The 22669-nt window shown below is 43.6% G+C and overlaps 1 protein-coding gene across 2 annotated transcripts in view; it reads left to right on the top strand.

Annotated features, from left to right (window-relative positions):
- The window catches only part of SNAP25 (synaptosome associated protein 25), a 140399-nt gene that overhangs the window by 72216 nt on the left and 45514 nt on the right, over positions 1-22669 (top strand). For both annotated transcript variants that reach the window (XM_069768792.1, XM_069768793.1), the window contains exons 2-4: positions 5994-6122; positions 8135-8176; positions 20352-20400. In XM_069768792.1, the coding sequence (XP_069624893.1) occupies positions 6051-6122; positions 8135-8176; positions 20352-20400 (163 nt within the window). In that variant the 5' untranslated portion in view covers positions 5994-6050. The remainder of the gene's footprint in view (positions 1-5993; positions 6123-8134; positions 8177-20351; positions 20401-22669) is intronic.

Here is a 22669-nt window from a genome sequence, read left to right as displayed (position 1 = left end):
TAGGTAAATAATTTTTCTTCCAAATGAACATCTCTTATACGTTTATGGTTTAAGAATACACAAACAGTTTATTGAACGTCACTCCTTCCAATCACACCAGCAGCCTGTCTTTGTTTTTTTATGTCTATGTAATCCTGTATTCAGGGCCTGCGCCAGCACCTGGCGCACCCGGGCAAGTGCCGGGGCCCTGAGCAGGCGGGATGGCCCAATCACCGTCGGGGACACCGACATGCTCTGGGAGCTCGGTGACCGTGCCAGTGCCGGTGCCCACGAGTGAGCCCCCCGCTTGCATATCAGATGTTTAGAAATTCTACTGTGTCTAATAATTTGGAACAGTGCATTTTGAGTTTTTATTCATTTTGGAGATTATACTGTTATCATTGGGAGGTTTCTTCAATATAATTCGATGTATACTCTAACAGGTGATGACTTTTATTAGACTGGCTGTCATTTGCACCGACCATTTAAGAAAATCTGAGAAAAATATAATTTGCATAATAATTTGGAACATGGTGTATACTGTATGTATGGTATGGTAGCCATAGTTTTCATCACCATAAGGCCACGTGCACACGTTCAGTCTTTGGTCAGTATTTTACCTCATTATTTGTAAGGCAAAACTAGGAGTGATAAATACAGAAGTGGTGACGTGTTTCTATTATACTTTTGCTCTGATGTTTCCACTCCTGATTTTGGCTTACAGTGTGATCCGATTCTCTCAGAGGAGGAGAAGATGGAGAAAAAAAATTCTCTATGTTCTCCTTTCTGACAGTCCGTGGAAATCAGACTGCACTCAGATGACATCTGATGTATCTCATGAACTCATTGACTTGCATGGCCAAGTGCAGTCTGAATATGGAATCAAACTTGGCATGCAGAGATTTTTTCCCGGACTGACTGTCCGAGAAAAAAACAGACATACGAACGACTCTACAGAGCAACATTGACCCGTGGGTGATCCAATGATTTGTCGGACTGAATATATGGTCGTCTGTATCTGCCCTTAGTCATGGTATTTAGATGACCTTTTTATTGTCTTAAGGCTCCCTCAAATGTCAGTTTTTCTCTTCGAGTACCATCCATGTTTTTCATGAACACACACCTATAGTCTATGAGGTGGTTCATATGTCTATTTTTTTTCTCTTAGGCTACTTTCACACTTCCGTCTTCCAAATCTGCACAGGATCCGTCAAGATGTTGAAATGACGGATCCTGTGCAGATTGTGGAAAACATGTGCATTGGGCCGGTCTTTCTGACGGACCCGTCGAGGCTATGTGCACCTGTTGTGTATGCGTCTTTGCAGCGGTTTTCCGCTAGCTAGCTGCTGGGAGCATCGCTGCGCGGGACTCCGGTAGGTGAGGATATTGCGATTTTATATATTTTTTTATTATTTTTAACATTATATCTTGTTACTATTGATGCTGCATAGGCAGCATCAATAGTAAAAAGAGAAAGAGAGCGAGCGAGAGAGAATTTCCCTAACGGGAAATTCTTCCACGCATGCTCTCTTTCAAAAGACGGGACCCGTCTCTGGATTCCTGCTTTTCACAGTCAGCGGCGCATCCTGCGTCCATAGGCTTCCATTGTAGCCAGTGACGGACAGCGCAGGATGCGTCGCTGACCGATTTTCCGACGTGCAGAAAAAAACGTTCCTGTGAACGTTTTCTCTGCCCAACAGACCTTTTTTTTATGCAGGATCCAGTGAAAGACGGATGAAACGGATGGCCATCCGTCACAATCCATCACTAATACAAGTCTATGAGAAAATGCAGGATCCTGCATTCTCAAAAATCGACGGATTGTGACGGGAGCTGAAAGACGGAAGTGTGAAAGAGCCCTGAAGTGGTCCGCACAAAAGTACAGAGACTTGTCTGATATTGATCCGAGTTTGGGTTCAAACCCGCCAATGCATGTCTATGGGCCCACACTCTGACATGTTCTGCCTGTTTTTCATGGACTGTTTAATAGGAGAAGCTTGAGAAAATTCTATTTGTTTTTCTTTTCATCCTAGAAAAACTGATGAAACTCTGACCAAACTCAGATTGTGAAATCTGCCGCTGTGACGGAGCCCCGGTGACACTCTGATCAAAATCACTGATGAAACTCGGACTGTTCTTGTGTGAGAGAGAAATCACTGACGCCTAAATGAGCCCTTAGAATTATCAATGGCAAATGGTAGACTGTGGGGCGCGTAACAAACTTTTTATTAGGATCCAGAAGACTCTGAGATGGCACCAGTGGGATGCTTAAATGTTTGGCCCCGATAAAATAAAAATGCCTATATTCACCTCCCGTGCCCGTGCTGTTCCAGCAGTGTCAGCACTCGCGCTCCCAGGGCTCTCGATTTCTATAAATCCCATTCACTGTGCTTCTAATGTAGAACGCAGCACAAAGGTGCTGCATCCAAAATGCTGCTACTCCTGATCGTGGGCACGTACCCGTAATACTTCTCACAGGTGAATGATTGTTTCTGTTGCATCCAGTCTAAGCAATCAGCAAAACAAAGCTGAGACACCGGACTCAGAGGGTTTATCTACTCTGCTTTATTGAGGCAAACTATGAGGCCTAGAGAAATATTTCTGCACTTGATCACTGTGTAGGCCTAATAAAACATTAGTAAGATGTTCATTAAAAAAGTATGACTGTGCAGGAACATGGTCTGATCATAGCACATCTCCTGGGCAGAGGAGAGAAAACAAAAGAGAGGATATAGACAGGACAGTGTGGGATCACAGCTGATTCTTTCTGTGAGGTAAAACATTTCAATATCTGTTTAAGCAATGTTTTACCTCACAGAAAGAATCAGCTGTGATCCCCTGCTGTCCTGTCTGTATACTCCTTTGTGTCCTCCCCTGCCCAGGAGCTGTGGTATGATCAGACCATGTTCCTGTACGGTCAGACACGGCCATTACACAGTACACAGCAGGGGCACATTTATAAGATTATCTCAGCACAGGAACATTTTATTTTAAACACTTACAATTGTGGAACTTATTATTATTCCAAGATCTTTTGATTAAAATATTGATTAAGATTAACTTTGTTCTTGAGAAAGCCCCTTTAAGTGTCTTTCTATTAGCGTTGGCGATAAATTCATAATTGTCACAGAGCCGTATAGCTCTCAGCACATGTGGGTGTTGTATTATTTAGAGAGCAGGTCAATCCATCATAAACATTATACGCTCTCCCGCCTGTAGCCCTAGGGCCACAGTCGTACATTGTTCGGCCATGTTTACCTCAGCACAGCTGTCAGGCACATACCTATTATATCCTGTTCAAGTATTTACCGAGTCTCCCATGTTTGTCCTTGTACAATGTGCTCCATTGTGTCAGCACCATGAAAGTCATGAATAACTCTGACCATGGGCAGTTTCTGAATGCAGTTGGTATGTTCTCGCAGGGTTTGTGTGGCTCCCCATTATAGGCCGGGACTGGTGCTAGTGAAGACGTGGTAAATAAATAAACCTGAGGTGTCTTGAGGTCTTAATATACTGATGTTTGATACTACGCAGAAGCAGTGTTCCGCAAAGGCAGGATATAAAGTTCAGTATCTCCCCTGCACTCGGCCGACTGACTGGTCTGTCACCGTATGCGGCTCATGGCCATCTCAGTAGGCTTCATGGGCAGCTGCGAGGACATCGTCTTACCCATAGCCACCCTTCACTGGTATCAGATTGTATTTACTCATAGTAAGTGGTATGCGCTATATGTATGCGGTATATTAAAGGGGCAGGCTGGGGAGTAAATGCTGCTTAAAGGGAACCTATCGGCGATGACCTTCCTACTGGTATGACTCTATAGGTCCTTGGACAACAATAAAAGTGATATCTGTCTTTTTAGTAATCCTGTGTGCCATCACTAGGAAATCAAATGCAAATTAGCCTGTAAGTGCATTGGGGGCGTGTCAGTGTACTCTGAGTTCTTCGGCACGCCCTCCTGTTCTTGCAGGCTAATTTGCATGTGGCTTCAAAGCTTGACACGTAGGATTACTTCAAAAGTGTTTTAGGATCTAGACAGCCAGACCTGACTAATGCTCCCTTCATACTCCAGCCGAGCCTCCTGTTAGTGATATACTCTCCTAATACAAACCGCTGACAGAAGGTGGTGGCATTTTCCACTGTATCGACTTCCACCATATTGAGCGTTATACTTTTTTTGGCTATATACCTTCCTATGGAGTTGTTCAGTCCAATGTGCTACTCATATATAGCAAAAGAATATGTCAACTCTTGGAAGCCTGTCGCTTGCCATCAGCACATTTTAGGTATGCCTGTAATAATGTTGCTTTCGGTTGACGCTGTACCACACAGACAGAAGAGATTCCTGTGCAAGAACAGTATATGGGCCATTTGCCATCCAATAGCTGATGATAATGCACATCCCACCTGCATTGGAGATCGATATGGGCCCCCTTTCTCTGCACAGGCTGCACCAATGGCATGTCCGCCCATGCACATAGTGGGTAATCGTTACCCATAACACTATTGGGGTATTTGACCGTTATAGAGGGGATCCCACGGTGAGAATCCCCGGGACTCTATAAGTGAGGATGGAAAGCTGCTGCAGTCCGTATAGTTCTAGTTGTCCGTGTATTACATGGATGGCCATTCACCGGCAGCCACTTTAGGAACAAAACGTGTCTTTTTATGTAATAATTAGAAAAGTGTGTGCAAATAAAAAAAATTAGCTACAGATATCAGTGCAGCCTTTTAAAAGGAATCTGTAATCGGAGAACATCATATTGTAGAGACAGAGATCCTGATTCCTGTGAAGTGTCACTAACTGGGCTACTTAGTGGAGTTTTTATAAATCACAGTTTTATCAGCAGCAGATTATCACTAGAGGACTAGTAAACCTGATATGTACTTTTCCATATTCATGAGCTCTGTATAACCCCATCCTCTCCACAGATTGGCATCTTTCTGCCTATGCACAGTGTACACAGAACTTTGCCAATCAGTGGTGTGTTCCAGGTTATACCCAGCTCTGGAGTCAGAGAACTGGTAGATCTGCAGAAGATATAACAGTGATTGTATCAAAACTTCAGTAAGCAGCCCAGGGAGTGACACATCGCTGTAATCAGTGTCTCTGTCTCTTCCTCGTACTGCTATCAGATGGGATAACAAAATCATGGTACACAGATTCCCTCAAAGACAACATGCACTTGGCGGTATTTTCCTCAGAGGCTCACAGGAGTCGCGTTTGTCTGATTCACTTGTAATATTCCATAGCGTGTCACATTATGGGGGATTTTATCCTAGGAGACGTGGGGATTTTACACTACAGGTTCCTTGCTCTTAAAAACCATGATCTCTGTGCAAAATCATGGAATGCAGATTGAAATTAGAGGTTAAAGGGCGTCTGTCACCAGATTTTTACTACCCTATCCGTGAGCTGCATTAGATAGAGACAGAGACCCTGATTCCAACAATGTGTCACTTACTGAGCTGCTTGCTGTAATTTTGATAAAATCCCAGTTTTCTCTGCTGCAGATCTATCAGTTCCCTGAATGCTGAGGTGTCTAACCCAGTCCACACCATGGATTGGCCGCTTTGTGCCCATGCGCAGTGTACACAGAAAGCTGCCAATCAGTAGTGGTGGCGGGGGTTATACAGAGGCTTCAGATATGCTTGACTACCTAATAGCATTTTACTAGTCCTCTAATAACAATCTCCTGCTGATAAAACAATGATCTTATCATAACTACAGTAAGCAGCCCAGTAAGTGTCACATCGCTGGAATCAGTGTCTCTGCCCCTACATTATACTGCTTTCAGATTACATGGCAAAAACCTGGAGACAGGTTCCCTGATACACTAGAATGGACATGTTTTGCCCTTGTAGATTTTGATGCAGTAATTGATTTGTGGTTTGTCTGTGACACTTAATATTAAACTTTAAATACTCGTCTATGACTGTATCATCATGGGGATGAATATCGAGGGTACAAAACATTGCTTTATTATTAATTGTTCCCATCGCTTTATACTTAGGTCTAAGGCTGTTCCCCGTTGCGAAGACCCCAGTCCCAAAGCACAAATCAGATCACGATGGCCGAAGACGCTGACATGCGCAATGAGCTGGAAGAGATGCAGAGGCGTGCGGACCAGCTGGCCGACGAGGTGAGCGCATCACATAGATGGTGATCAATGGTGGAAGCTCCAGCACATTTCTCCTGGGGGTCCGTGCTGTTGGATGATATGGCCATCTTTATACTGTAGTCTAAGTTTACACCACACATTAGTTGGATTCATTACTGCCTTACTTTGTGCAGAAATATTGGCGCATAGAATGGCATCCAGGCTGTGCCCCCTTTCTTCTATACTACACCCACATGTCGGAAAGCCTCTAAAACACACAGGTAACATAAGTAGTGTGCTTTCTATTATTTTTCGATCATTATACAAAAGTAGTATTATTTTTATATCACTTTTAATAAATATTTGATGGCAAACAGATCTCCAAACTCCGACTCAATCACAGAATAACTCATGCCCACCGTCACCACTAGATGGCGCTTACTGCAAACTAGTTCATAATTGAGTTTAAAGGGTTGTATACATTGTATCTAAAAATAAGAAAAGTCCGCCTTACTTACCTCCCCGCGTGGCTCCAGTGCTGACTCTCTGCTGCTGCCTCCAGGCTTGATATGACTGCAGTGGTGATGTTCTGTTTACAGCTAGTGACCACTGCAGCCAATCACTGGGCTCAGCAGCCATGCTGATGTAAATGGCACGAGGCCAAATAACCTATTGATTGGCTGCAGTGGTCATGTGCTGTAGAGCAAGCCTGTGGACTAATAAAATGTAAAAGTGAATATTCCTATTAAAGGATTATTCACAAAAAAATCAACTTATGTTCATGTAAGCTGCTGATCGCGGGGAGTCCGACTGCTGGCACCAGCGATCCTGAAATCAGAGCTCTGACAACCCTTAGAATGGGGCTCTACAACGATGTCCTCAATTAAGCAAAGGTGAACATGCTCGACCTCCGCTCCATTCATTGTCTATGGTAGTGGAGCACTGTACTCAGCAGTCTCATAGTCAATGAATGGAGTGAAGGCTGAGCATACGCCCCTCTGCTACATTCAGGATGGGGATTTGTTTTGGGAGCTTAAGAGCCCCGATGTCAGGAACCCTGAGGGTCCTAGTCCTAGGGTTTAGCAGGCAAGTTATTCTATATACATGGCATAGGACACAGGAATAACCTCTTACTATATACTGTCAGTAGTGGTCAGTGAGCTCTTAAGCTCCCCCTAGTGGTGGCTGCAGGTAACAAGGATTTTACTTTTCAACCATAGATCTAGAAAAGTGAGCTCTTTCTTGGAAATAATACCTATAGATGCACTAAAGCATTAAGAAATTAATTAACGCGGCATTTTTGGATTTATTTAGATTTAAAGACCAAAGGGCCTGTTTCATCAAATGTTCATTCCGGTCTTGTTGAGGGGGGGTGTTGGAGTCAGACGCTCCTGATTCATGAAGAGGCGCACACCCCTTAATGAATCGGGACGAATGGCGTGCGCCTGAACACAAATCTTACTCCAGTCAGGGACCGGAGTAAGACTTCTTTCCACAGCTCATCATGAGACTGACAAGCTGTGGCATCACGCCCCATCGCACGCTGGTCCTACCCAGCTCCCCATATTTTGGCAGTGCTGGGTGAAAGTGGTGTAGAAACTGCATTACATAAAATATGAAGACACCATGGCGACAGCAGAATGCGCACAAAAGCCGCAAAACACGCAAGGAAAACATGGTTTTTTTTCTGCAGCTTTTTTCCTGCCAAGGGATCAGGTTTTTGCTGCAGAAAACCCCCCAGTGTGAACTTACCCTTATTATTTCAGACAACCCAGGCCTGCTGTCCCAATATTCAGCAGAGAATATGTCACTTGTTCATCTTTGTTAATTCTGTGTAACTTGAAGTCTATAGAAGATACATGGAATAAATGAGGCTCTAAACTCCAATCGGATGGAAAGTACAAAATGAGGGAACGTGAATCATTTTCTTAGTACACAGAGAAAAATATTTGTGAATGTAAAAATGTAAAAAATGTGACCAAAAATCTAAAATCCCCCCGGTTTATCCAGACGTGTTGTGTGGCTAATCATATCCATCTCTTCTTGCCTTTCAGTCACTGGAGAGCACCCGCCGAATGCTGCAGTATGTGGAAGGGGTGAGTGCCGCGAGGAGGGTCTCTTCTGTGTCACTTTTGAACTGTTCATCATACTTGTCAAAGTCATAAAATATTAAATGCAGCATATACATGTCTTATAGATCGGTCTGATTGCTTTTGACTTAAAGGTGTATTCCCATCTCCAAGATCCTATCCCAATATGTAGTAAGTACATGTAATAACAATAATAATATCAAATTCCTCCAATTAGAAATGTTGTATAGTTCTTCTGATTCGCTATGTCTCTTTCCTCATGTTCAGCAGCTTAGGTATCCATGGTTGCGACCACTAACAACTAACTCACTGTATGAGTGGTCGTAACCATGGATACCTAAGCTACTGCAACGCCGTGCGCATGGCGTGTGTGACATAGCTAATCAGAAGAACTATACTACATTTCTAATTGGAGGTATTTGCTAATATTATTGTTATTCCACCTACTATATATTGGGATAGGATCTTGGAGATGGAAATATCCATTTAACATGAGAGATTTTAACCCCTTCAGTTTGTTCGCTGACTTGTAGTATGTTCTCATACAGACTGTGACTGAGACATAAGTACAAATGACATTATCCAGCGTCGGAGTCGATCTACGACATTTATTATACTGAATGCTTCTTTATATATTAATATCAGACATTGAACGGCATTTCTGGCCTATTGGCTCGTGACCATTGTTGTTTACATGAAATTAAGGAGGAAGTATATTTCAGCCGAGACGTGCGTCTGCCATATTACATTTATTCTTCATTAGTGCTGGAAATAATTTCCTTTAAAGTGGACATGAAATTGTATTACCTGGGAAAAACATCGAAATAAATGAGTATTCGGCCGTGTGCTGCGCTATTCTACCGTAATCACTTTATCTCCTACATTGCGCTACCATCGAGTGCTCTTGGAAACAAATGCAGTTGGATTAGCTTCTTGATACTCTGGTGCTCTTGTTTTTAAACCATCTCTGTCACCAGGGATCACAACACAAACTGTATACCTTACTTAAAAAATCTCATAGACCTGATGAGACGCGTGGACTTACTCTGAAAAACAGTTTCAGAAAAGCTGACTAATCCTGATACTGAAATGAGCCTTTTATGAGATCCGCTATACTGTGAAAGAGCTCAACAGTAGTCAGTCTCTGCTCAGCCGGCCGAACTGCTGCAGCTTGTACTGAGCAGTATAGTATCTCAGCAGGGAGGAGGGACACTGAGGAGCTGTCAGTCAGGCTAAGTGTAGGAACATTCAGCAGTAACAGGGAGAGGAGACACGGAGGAGCTGTCAGTCAGGCTAAGTGTAGGAAGATTCAGCAGCAACAGGGAGAGGAGACACTGAGGAGCTGTCAGTCAGGCTAAGTGTAGGAAGATTCAGCAGCAACAGGGAGAGGGGTCACTGAGGAGCTGTCAGTCAGGCTAAGTGTAGGAAGATTCAGCAGCAACAGGGAGAGGAGACACTGAGGAGCTGTCAGTCAGGCTAAGTGTAGGGAGATTCAGCAGCAACAGGGAGAGGGGACACTGAGGAGCTGTCAGTCAGGTTAAGTGTAGGGAGATTCAGCAGCAATAGGGAGAGGGGACACAGGAGCTGTCAGTCAGGCTAAGTGTAGGAAGATTCAGCAGCAACAGGGAGAGGAGACACTGAGGAGCTGTCAGTCAGGCTAAGTGTAGGGAGATTCAGCAGCAACAGGGAGAGGAGACACTGAGGAGCTGTCAGTCAGGCTAAGTGTAGGGAGATTCAGCAGCAACAGGGAGAGGGGACACTGAGGAGCTGTCAGTCAGGTTAAGTGTAGGGAGATTCAGCAGCAATAGGGAGAGGGGACACAGGAGCTGTCAGTCAGGCTAAGTGTAGGAAGATTCAGCAGCAACAGGGAGAGGAGACACTGAGGAGCTGTCAGTCAGGTTAAGTGTAGGGAGATTCAGCAGCAATAGGGAGAGGGGACACAGGAGCTGTCAGTCAGGCTAAGTGTAGGAAGATTCAGCAGCAACAGGGAGAGGAGACACTGAGGAGCTGTCAGTCAGGCTAAGTGTAGGGAGATTCAGCAGCAACAGGGAGAGGAGACACTGAGGAGCTGTCAGTCAGGCTAAGTGTAGGGAGATTCAGCAGCAACAGGGAGAGGGGACACTGAGGAGCTGTCAGTCAGGTTAAGTGTAGGGAGATTCAGCAGCAATAGGGAGAGGGGACACAGGAGCTGTCAGTCAGGCTAAGTGTAGGAAGATTCAGCAGCAACAGGGAGAGGAGACACTGAGGAGCTGTCAGTCAGGCTAAGTGTAGGGAGATTCAGCAGCAACAGGGAGAGGAGACACTGAGGAGCTGTCAGTCAGGCTAAGTGTAGGGAGATTCAGCAGCAATAGGGAGAGGGGACACTGAGGAGCTGTCAGTCAGGCAAAAGTGTAGGGAGATTCAGCAGCAATAGGGAGAGAGGACACTGAGGAGCTGTCAGTCAGGCTAAGTGTAGGAACATTCAGCAGTAACAGGGAGAGGAGACACGGAGGAGCTGTCAGTCAGGCTAAGTATAGGCAGATTCAGCAGCAACAGGGAGAGGAGACACTGAGGAGCTGTCAGTCAGGCTAAGTGTAGGAAGATTCAGCAGCAACAGGGAGAGGGGTCACTGAGGAGCTGTCAGTCAGGCTAAGTGTAGGAAGATTCAGCAGCAACAGGGAGAGGAGACACTGAGGAGCTGTCAGTCAGGCTAAGTGTAGGGAGATTCAGCAGCAACAGGGAGAGGGGACACTGAGGAGCTGTCAGTCAGGCTAAGTGTAGGGAGATTCAGCAGCAACAGGGAGAGGAGACACTGAGGAGCTGTCAGTCAGGTTAAGTGTAGGGAGATTCAGCAGCAATAGGGAGAGGGGACACAGGAGCTGTCAGTCAGGCTAAGTGTAGGGAGATTCAGCAGCAATAGGGAGAGGGGACACTGAGGAGCTGTCAGTCAGGTTAAGTGTAGGGAGATTCAGCAGCAATAGGGAGAGGGGACACTGAGGAGCTGTCAGTCAGGCAAAAGTGTAGGGAGATTCAGCAGCAATAGGGAGAGAGGACACTGAGGAGCTGTCAGTCAGGCTAAGTATAGGGAGATTCAGCAGCAACAGGGAGAGGGGACACTGAGGAGCTGTCAGTCAGGCTAAGTATAGGGAGATTCAGCAGCAACAGGGAGAGGGGACACTGAGGAGCTGTCAGTCAGGCTAAGTGTAGGGAGATTCAGCAGCAACAGGGAGAGGAGACACTGAGGAGCTGTCAGTCAGGTTAAGTGTAGGGAGATTCAGCAGCAACAGGGAGAGGGGACACTGAGGAGCTGTCAGTCAGGCTAAGTATAGGGAGATTCAGCAGCAACAGGGAGAGGAGACACTGAGGAGCTGTCAGTCAGGCTAAGTATAGGGAGATTCAGCAGCAACAGGGAGAGGAGACACTGAGGAGCTGTCAGTTAGGCTAAGTGTAGGGAGATTCAGCAGCAACAGGGAGAGGAGACACTGAGGAGCTGTCAGTCAGGCTAAGTGTAGGGAGATTCAGCAGCAACAGGGAGAGGGGACACTGAGGGTCTGTTAGTAAAGCCGGGGTCACACGAGCAATGTCAGAAAATCAAATCGATTATGTAAATGACACTCGGATCAAACACTGATCAGGGGGTCAGTTTACTGTGATGTGATTCTCTTGCATGAAAGAATCACATCACAGGTGCAGAGAAAACAGAGAACTTAATTTCTCCATCTTCTCTATTGTCTCTATGTCGGCGTACATCAGACTGCACTCGGATGACATCTGAGTGCAGTCCAATGTTTTCTACGCACCCATAGACTTATATGGGTGCGCGTGATTCGATTTGTGGAGCAACTCACAGCATGCTCAGCACTGCCCCAGAGTATAACATTGGGCCGAGTGCTCTCCGATAAAACAACGCACTGCACTCATCCGATGTATATGCTCGTGTGAACGAGGCCTAAGGGAAAGTCTGATGAGATTGAGCAGCAGGGAGGGTGACACTGAGGAGTGGTCAGGGAGGTTAGGTGGGTGAAGAGGACACTTAATAGCTGTCAATCATCAGAGAGGAGCTGTCACTCAGGCTTTGTGAGTGGAGACTGAGCAGCGGCAGGGAGGAGGGAGACGTAGTGTCTGTCAGGCAAGGTGGGCAGGGGTTTGGGGGCAGCAGGGGGGAGGAAAAGTGAATGATTAACAAATAAGGTGAACAAAGATTCAGCAGCAGGGAGGAGGGACAGTGAGGAGCTGTCTATCAGCATGTGATGGAGTTTAATCTTTCACAAAGAATTATACAACCATTTTGACATGCATTTTGAAAGTAAGTACACCAGCCTCGTTAGGTCCAATGCATCTTTGTATTAATGTGTGCATGTTGCATTGTGAAATTTGGTGACAGAAATTAATTCGTTTTCATCATGACGTACAGTATGTCCTTTTGTGCTCTTTACATGTTTGAAAATGAAATTGTTTCTGAAATACAGTTTACACTACAGTAATATCACATTCAGAGGTGTAACTTGTAGTTCCGGGTCCCCAACCAAAAAAACTATGTATTGTGTCCTCCCTTTGTTATTCCCCCTAAGGAATTATGAATAAATTATAAATAAAGTGTTACCATTCCCTTGTCAAATGGGTGTGTACCTGCACTGTTTGCTACAGTCCCTTCTGATAGGACAATGTCAGACTGCAGGGACACGCCCCCAACTGGTAACGCCCAGATGTCACTTTATTTATAAACTCCAGAGGGGAATAACGGGAACAGCCCAAAGCAGAGGTCTAATAACAGATGCTTCCAAATTGTTATTTAGTGGGGACAGAAATGTCAGCGGAGGTGATCGGTCCTCTTTACTGACGATCTGCTGTTGATTAGTGAGAGTCCTGCTTCTGATCACAGATTGCGATGTGTTATGCTAAGAATAGGCCCTTAAAGGGGTTGTCCAACTATCGGGACTTTTCTATTATTCAGTTCACGTATTTGAGGATAAAAATCGTTATTTCACTTGGGTATCATAAATCATTTAGCATCGTTCTGCTTTTACAGCCTCTTTGTTTAGATGCACATTCAATTTTTATGCGGCCTGTGGTCATAAATCAACAGAAGGACAGATAGAAGGGTCACAAACCCTCCTGTCTGATTGTTTGAATGAGCTCACTGACGGATTCTCAGTCAACTCGTCCTGCAGCCAGCAGAGTAACATAGAAGGCAAACGGTGCAAAATTTTTAATGAAACTCAATTGCAAAAATAAATTTTAGCCCAAAATCCATGCATGTAAGTAAAAAAAAAAACCAACAACTTCAACAGCAACGCCTTTAATGTAGATTTCATAAAAACCCTATTAATATAATGTTATCAGTAATGTTAAGTCTACTGCTAGGGATTTATCGTTCCCCACAGCTCTCGATGATATACAGTCCCTGTTTGTAGCTTTAGTTTATCCAGAAATTCAGTATTATCCAGCCGGTCTTATAATCTGCCACCTATTAGGTCATAAAAAAAATAGCTGGAGCGAAAGGATTTAAGTATATTTAGTAATACTCCTGTGGAGTAGTGCAATCTAATAATGAGATTATATTATTTTTAATATGGCGTTTGCTTTTTTTGCACATTCGAATGGATGTTGCAGAAGTGTCGTTATATACCCGCAGCCTTGGCCGCGCGCCATGTTACATTGAAGGGCAGCTGTGGATAGCATTATACCAAATCAATGGTAATGCGACAGGTTATAACAGAATTACCGTGTTAATTAGGCTGCTGAGAGTCAAGAAAAAAACTAAAAAATTGGTAAATGATCTGATTACTCCATTTACAAATTAAAAAAGAGAATAGATCTTAAAGTAGGAGTCCATTCCTATTGGACTATTTACCATATAGTTGTGTATAGGTATAACAGCCCTCCATAGCCCCCTTTATTGATCCGCCTCTGGACGTCATTTCTTTAGCCGACTGTTCTGTGATGTAGAATGATCAAATACTGCGTACAACGAGGCTGGTGACGCTTTTCATCTTTTCAGACTGGGATATAATGCGGCTCAGCCATATAAACTATGGTAATACATTAGAGAAGGATTAATGTTGCGCCATCTTAAATGCGACATAAGAACAAAGAAAGCCTGGGAAAGGTTTGGATAAAATGGGCCCATTGTGCTCATTATCACCAAACTGTAGGTTCCACTTGTCACCATGAGTCTATCATAAAAATGAGAATTCCGTAACCCATGGAGACAGGAAAAACTGAGATAGTTGTCCTGACCAGGGATGAACGGACCTAGAATCATAGAATCATAGAATGGTGGAGTTGGAAGGGACCTCCTGGGTCATCATGTCCAACCCCCTGCTCAAAGCAGGATTCACTAAACCATCTCAGACAGATGTCTGTCCTGCCTCTGAAGACTTCCATTGAAGGAGAACTCACCACCTCTCGGGGCCGCCTGCTCCACTCATTGATCCCCCTCATTGTCAATACGTTTTTTCTAATATCTAATCTGTGTCTCCTCCCATTCAGTTTCATCCCATTGCTTCTAGTCTTTCCTTGTGCAAATGAGAATAAAGATGATCCTTCTACAATGTGACAGCCCTTGAGATATTTGAAGACCGCTATTAAGTCTCCTCTCAGTCTTCTGTGGATGTTCTGGTCCATCAGGTTCGACTGAACTTTAGTCCAAAGTTTGGTTCAGGTAGCAGAACTCTACCTGAACTTGAACCAGAATCGAACCCCATAGAAGTCAATGAGGACTCGAATTTTGGTGCTGTAAAAAGGTCGTACTAAGGGCTAGGGGGCTGCCAAACGAATCTCTTTCTCTTCTCTCGGAACTCCAAACACTAAAACGGAGAGAAGTCCGTGTTCGTAGTTCAGCCCCTTCACTAGGTATACGGTATGAACCCCAAACTTTACAGTTCAGGGTTCACTCATCTCTAGTCCTGGCACTAAATACCCCCAGTCACATGCCGCCAGTCGTGGCTAACCTTTATCTGCCGAATGGGCCAGGTAGAGACCCGGCCAACGTTCCCTCTAAGGTCTCATTCAGACATCTAGGGGTATTTTTTCTCATCAGTTGCTGGATCCGCTTTTACTATCAGTCATTTTTTCATATGCCAAAAGAAAAAATTCCACAGTTTCTCCTATCCATTACTGTGTTAAAAACGGACAGCACGCGGATTGCACACGGATGCCATCTATGTGCTATCCATGATTTTCACGGCCCTATAGGCCTTGGGCGGTTTTGATCTATGACTCAGATCAAAGAATAATATACGGTTCGCAAAAAAAAAAAAAAAGAGAGCACGGACACGTACACAGCATTACAGATGATAATGGGCACAGGTTCTGTACGTGAAAAGCACGGATACAACACACACCTGAAAAACAGAAGTCTGAATGACGTAACCCAAACTGGGCTTTACTCACCCTCCCCATTTCCACTGCACCTGGTGATTGATATTGACCGCATCACTGATATCACATCGCAATCAGCTCAGCGGCACCAAGTGGGGGGTGCCATTTACATGAGCATGACCTCTGAGCATAGTGATTGCCTGCTGCGCTGTCAACATAGCGCTTCAGTAAAAGGGGTTGTCCCACTACAAGTCTGCAGTCACTTTGTGTCGGCATCGGCAGTGATTTGCATACTTACAGCCACATTCCAACTAGACTTGCATTGAGCGAGGCCGGATACAGTCTAGTTGGTATGTGACTACATGTAACCAAATCCCACCCTTGCGGTCACGCCTGTCCTCTCCCACCACCAGAGATTCCTCACAATGTGCATTGCGCGTGATGCGAGGATTCACAAGTCTGCAGTCGCAGAGAGTGACTGCAGACTTGTAATTTTAGACCGGATAACCCCTTTAATATAATTAATATATTACCAGGAGCAGCAGTGGAGGCTCAGAGCTGGACCCGGGATGGTAAGTAAAGTTTGGTTTGTTTTTAGAATACAGATTGCACCCAAGGACCTGCATTTCCTGGAAGGGGGCAAGCCCTTTAATATTCATCATTGTAATAATTTGCTATAAAGCAGCCAGATATTTTGCAGGGCCATGTCGCATCCAATTATACAGAATTAAACAGCAGCCAGGTCCAGCGCATTAAGACGTGTTTTTTGTGTCCCTGGTGGATAGGGGTTCAAGATATGGACATCTTTGCGTTTTCTAAAAATGATGCACTGTTTGCCCTCTACAGCTTGTGTCACATTGTCTTTTGTTGGCTGCTGCAGAATGAGTTAACTAAGGATCCATCAGTGAGTTTTAGCTGATGAGAGAGTTCATAACTTTTTTATCTGTTTTTTTTTTCTATGCTGTTTTCAGTTGATTTATGACCACATGTCAAAGCAAGCTCACTGATGGATTCTCAGTTAATTCATTCTGCATCCAGAGAAACAAAGAGCCAGTAAAAGCCAAACTGTGCTGCATTTTTTTTATTATACCCAATCACAAAACTATAAGCCCAAAATACCTGCAATTTAGAAACAAAGATGTCCGTGATGACTTAAGTTCAATATCCCTGGTTGAATTGGGTAGTCAAGGATTAATGTCAAAATTCCTGGTGGACTATGACAGTGACGAATCAGTAAACAAGGTGGTTTAGGACAATGAGAGGGTTAATGTTAGTGTAACCTGTGTTCTAGAAAAGTGTGTGGGTGGAGATCACTTTACTATGCCTGGCGTTCTTGGCAGAAGGTTAATATAAGGTGGTTGAGGGTCAATATAGGGATCCCAGGTGGTCTAGGAGAATGAAGGGGTAAGATTAAGATCCCTTTAGGAGGGCAGTGGATGGGTTAATGCTGCTTTTCAGGGGTCGGGTGGTAACACACTTTTACTCTAGGATTGGCAGATAGAAGTTGGCGGTCACTGTAACTGTGCAGCAGCACAGTTTTCTCTCTGACCAGGCAGTTCGATTTTGGGCAACTCTACCTGATCATGACAGAAGGAGTTAGCGTTAGTGTGGTAAAGTGGGAGCGCGCATGTATGAGATGTCAATCAGAATTATCAGAGATTAAAATGAATAAATTACATCATAAACTAGATCTTTTCCTATAAACCTATACATCGTTTTACTTGGCTCCTGCTCCCCCAAAATAGGACACAATGTCCCACTGTCTTTGTGGCCTAATGCCAAGGAACCCGTGACGTGACAGCACTGACGGACGGGACACATGATTCGGCTCTAGCGCAGACACAATACCACGAAGATGTGCCGCACCATGTAGTCAGTGTGTGACGGAGAACGTCTTCTAGGGGACTTCTTCAATGACAAAAGAAATTGATGACAGCACACTGTGACCAAATCAGAAATACGGAAAAGCTTCTAATTATAGCCAAGATATAGAAGGTTTCAGCTAAAGCACTGGATTATAATACAAGCTTCTCCAAATTCTAATTTTCTGTGCTCTTTTGGGGTATTTTGGTTTTTGGCATCAGTGAAAACTATGACATACATGTCAAGAGGACCTGGGGTAAAACCTAGCATTTTAAAGAAAACATTTTTACACTGCTATTTAGAGATTTCTAAACTTTAAGAAAATCCCTTTAACCCAGAATATCTTAAAAGGGTATTTGAGAAAGACCTTACATATGCAAAGACCCTAGGAACAGACATTTTAAAAAAGACATCAACAAACTGGAACAAGTGAAGAGCGACCAGACTGGTGACCGATCTGCCAACCATGTCCTATGAAGAACAGTTACAGGATCTGGGAATGTTTAGCTTGCAAAAAAAAGAAGACTGAGAGGAGACTTAATAGCAGTCTGCAAATATCTCAAGGGCTGTCACATTGCAGAAGGATCATGTTTATTCTCATTTGCACAAGGAAAGACTAGAAGCAATGGGATGAAACTGAATGGGAGGAGACACAGATTAGATATTAGAAAAAACTTTTTGACAGTGAGGGTGATCAATGAGTAGAACAGGCTGCCACGAGAGGTGGTGAGTTCTCCTTCAATGGAAGTCTTCAAACAAAGGATGGACAGACATCTGTCTGGGATAATTTAGTGAATCCTGCTATGAGTAGGGGGTTGGACCAGATGACCCAAGAGGTCCCTTCCAACCCTACCATTCTATGATTCTATAATTCTATGACTTTGCTTGAATGTTAGTCCTAGACGTGATGGCTTGGCTTAGAACTCATTGGGATCTGTTGTGAAAGGACTCCATTGTCAAATCACAACCCAGAGATTTCTATGCTCCTCTGTTGTGCCAGTGAGACCCTAAAGCGAACCCTTCACCCCCATATTAAATATTCAGTCCTCCATGAGATTGGTGGCCAGTTCTCCTCTTCTCCAAAGCGAGAGTTGTGGCTATGAGGCTCTCCTCCTCTGCCTTTCCATTGGTGTAGGATGGGCAGAACACCATCGTGATTGATGCTAGTCCATCCCACACCACTGGAGAGGCAGGAGGACGCTTGCTTCAGACTGTCCACAGACCTTCCATGTTTCAGCACTGAAGAAGAGGAGAACACGGCACCTATCTCAGAGTTGAGGCAGAAGGAGGTCATTAGGTATGATAACTATACATTAGGTGCCGGGATTTACTTTGTATTTCTGTAAAAAGTACGTACAATATGTACAATATGGTATTATCGAAAGCAGGGCCTAACAGAAAACGAATGGCTGAAATAATCTAATTATTTAAATAATCCATTTGACAAAAAATATTTCTGAGCGTTGAGTTTACTTTGTGCTTATTTCAGACCTGTTTGACACTATTGGGTTATGTTGAGTGTTCACATTTAATGCCTGTCCACAAAACTTGCCTACATAGTATTGGAGCGTCTCTAGGCAGTTGACAACTCTCCTTAGCGTCTTCTTTGACTGTAGGACGTGTCATTATGCCATAACACATCTTCATGTGCGTCATTTATTTCTCCAGCTTTCGCTAGAATCTTTAATATTATTCTGAAGAACGGAAAATGTCTAGAAGTTTAGATCTTACAGTTCTTTTATGATACGTCTGGAATGTGATGTGCTATTTTATATCTTCTTGTATTTATGCATCTATTTATTGGTGACTTGAGTGATTGTAGAAAGATACTATGTCATACAGGAAGCTCCAGAATTACAAAATTAAAGCAGAAACTTAAAGAGGTTGTAACCAAGTTTGGGAGTTATCACCTATCAAATGAATCGTAGATAACTTCCTGATCTTTGGAGGTACGACCACTGGGGCCACCAACAATCTTGGGGATAATGGATAATTTCCTGATCACTAGAGGTAGTACTTCTAGGACCACCAACAATCTGGGGATATTGGATAACATCCTGTTTGCTGGAGGTGTGACCACTAGTACCACCAACAATCTTGGGGATAATGGATAATTTCCTGATCACTAGAGGTAGTACTTCTAGGACCACCAACAATCTTGGGGATATTGGATAACATCCTGTTTGCTGGAGGTGTGACCACTAGGACCACAAACAATCTTGGGGATAATGGATAATTTCCTGATCACTAGAGGTAGTACTACTAGGACCGCCAACAATCTTGGGGATATTGGATAACATCCTGTTTTCTGGAGGTACAACCACTGGGACCACCAACAATCATGGGATAATGGATAATTTCCTGATCACTAGAGGTAGTACTACTAGGACCACCAACAATCTTGGGGATATTGGATAACTTCCTGTCCACTGGAGGTGCGACCACTGGGACACCCAACAATTTTGAAATCATGTTTTAGGTGTGGTGGTCAATCAGACACACCTGTGCCCCATTAACTTTTCCTTGAAGTGCCGAAGACCAGAAGAACTCTCAGCTCAGCTATCTGTGATGGTCCCATAGAGAATAAATAGAGCAGAGGTGAGCATTAGTGAACACCACCTAAAAGCGCCAATATCAGGATTGTTGGAGAACCCGGTAGTTGTACCTCCAGCAATCGGGAAGTTAACGACTATCTGTCCAAAAGTGGTAAAACCCCTTAAAAGTTAAAAATGTTAGTTTGATTTGTCATGTTCTCCGAAGGCTCTGAGGCTCTCCTCTTCTGCCCTTCCATTGGTGTAGGATGGGCAGAACACCATTGTGATTGACGCTGGTCAGTGACACTTGTACTATGATTCCCGCTCATAACGCAGCTTTTACAGTTATGAAGGATCTGGTCTGAACGGATCCCAAAGACTGTGATTTCCTTCTGTTTGTTCCTTCAATATATGACTTTTGCTTTTATCAGTCTTGGTTACTCTATCACTGACTATTCTTTTTTCCTGTTTCGGGAATGTAGAGCAAAGATGCCGGAATCAGAACCTTGGTTATGTTGGATGAGCAAGGAGGTAAGTTACTCAGAGAAAACTCTCATGTTCTTGTAAATGATTAATTGTGGTCAGGGATGAAATGAAGATTGATTTTGAGTACTGCTAGATTATGACTTTCCTTTCTTCTGGGTGAGTAAATGTTACTTAATGATCTGCTGGAAGATTCAGCCTAAATTAATTTATCTTGTACGGCCTCCATAGTGGCAAAAGAACTTGTAAATGTCCATTGTCAAGGGGACGTCTGTCGATTACCACTCTAAGGACACGGTCACACTATCAGTATTTAGTCAGTATTTTACCTCAGTATCTGGAAGCCAAAACCAGAGTGGGTGATAAATACAGAAGTGGTGACGTGTCTCTATTACACTTTTCCTCTGATTCTTCCACTCCTGATTTTATCTTACACATACTGAGGTAAAATACTGACCAAATACTGAGAGTGTGAACGGGGTCTAGGAGTGAATGAATAAAGCAAGACTTTATTAAAAATGGTTTATTGTAACTAAATGAACGGTGTGTGGAAAGCTGTGTAATTCCTTATGCAGGGCATGAGGGGCGCTACATGATAATGCGATTTAAAGAACCTGAAATAGATAATATCTTGGTTTGTTATCTGCCCTCATCATACCCTGCACACGGCATAACCTAACTTTACCTAAAAAGTTTCTTGAAAGTGATAACCTTTGTTAGTATTCCTTTTAAGAACATATGGTGTCTTTTTTATCTTCAGGATATTCCATAAAAACAAGGTTCGGCGCACGTCTGTGTTTCGGAGCATACCTTGTTAGAGGTCACCTAGTCGTTTTAACACACAAAGATCCAATACATGTCCTATATGAATTCACTTTATCCATGATATGTATATATATATATATATATATATATATATATATATATATATATATATATATATATATATATATATATATATCTGTACATGTGCCCTTCTCCTATATCATGTGTATGATGGCCAAATCTATGATGATCTACCCTGAAGGACCATTTTATTACAGGTATCCATCTAGCAGCACATCAGACCTTGTTTGGTCTTCAGAGTAATTCAAGGATTCCACTAGTTGATAAAATTGTTCTGCAGGAATATTGGCTTCTAATAGTTGCAGCTAATTTGATGTAGGGACTGATATGCCCTGGACATAGACATAGACATGTTCTAGATGTAATGGCATAGCATGGGAAAGCCACAGGAACCATTGTCCAGGGCAGACAATTTTGTCACTCCCTTTCCCCGCACCACATCTTCTCGTCACAGCAGCTGATGAGTTGAATGAGTAAAGCAGCAAGTGGCTTCTTTGTCATCTCAGTCACTGCCACCAGTTCCTTTACAAAGCACAGCTTTGGTGTGGAGAGACAGAGACCAGCTAGGGTTAGTGCTTGGATTAGGTGTAGAGCTAGGGTTAGGGATAGGGTATTACCATTGTTACTTATAATAGAAAATTTAATGCAAATATTCTAACAATGTATAACTTTTTATTTTAAAAAATGTTATGTTGCATTTCAGCATAAAGCATAAAATAACTAGAGGGCCAAAGGGCAAACTATAATGTAATCAGTATCTCCCTAAAAGACGATGCATGGACTTTAATACGTTCTTCAAAACTGAACTAGGGGAAAGGACTCAGACTCAGGGAGTGCTAACAGCCCATGGTTTAGGCCTTTAGGGGGTGCAAAATACTTGCCTTGCTGCAGGCGACCCACACTATTCTACTGTGTATAGGAGGAAGATCTGGGTACTGTGAAGGCCAAGGAATCAAGAAAAACACACTGTCATGTTACTCACACCAATCCATGACTATACTTCCTTTGTGCCATTATTCTGCTCATAGTGTCCTTCTGCCATTGTGTAAGAAGTCGCCTTGATGGGATCAAATGGGTGACAAGAAACATTCATTGATTTCTGACCCTTCCATCAGCAATGGGCAACAGAAATCTGGATTCTTCTGACCATGTTGCTTGACTGTGCCCTGGCTGTTCATCAGAAGGATTCTTGGCATCCCCTCCTGACCTCTTAATCTCCCCATTCTAAGTATCCTTCTGACAACATTATACAAGAAAGCCCCACAAGGTGGGCAGTTGGAGTCCTGGCCCGGGTAGTCAATCCCCAATGTCCAGGCCTCATTCCAAGTTGCTTGAATAACTCGATTTGCCCATTCTAAGGTGAAATTACGAATCCATGGAGAACTTGTTCACATGACTTTGTACTCGTGAAAAAGCAGGCATCTCTAATAATTTGGCCATTCAGTGTAAGGTTACAGTCAACCGACTCTGA

This window comes from Ranitomeya imitator, chromosome 5, assembly GCF_032444005.1.
Source record: "Ranitomeya imitator isolate aRanImi1 chromosome 5, aRanImi1.pri, whole genome shotgun sequence".
Taxonomy (NCBI): domain Eukaryota; kingdom Metazoa; phylum Chordata; class Amphibia; order Anura; family Dendrobatidae; genus Ranitomeya; species Ranitomeya imitator.
Note: the sequence above shows the minus strand (reverse complement) of the source record. Positions and strands in the feature narration are given on the sequence as shown.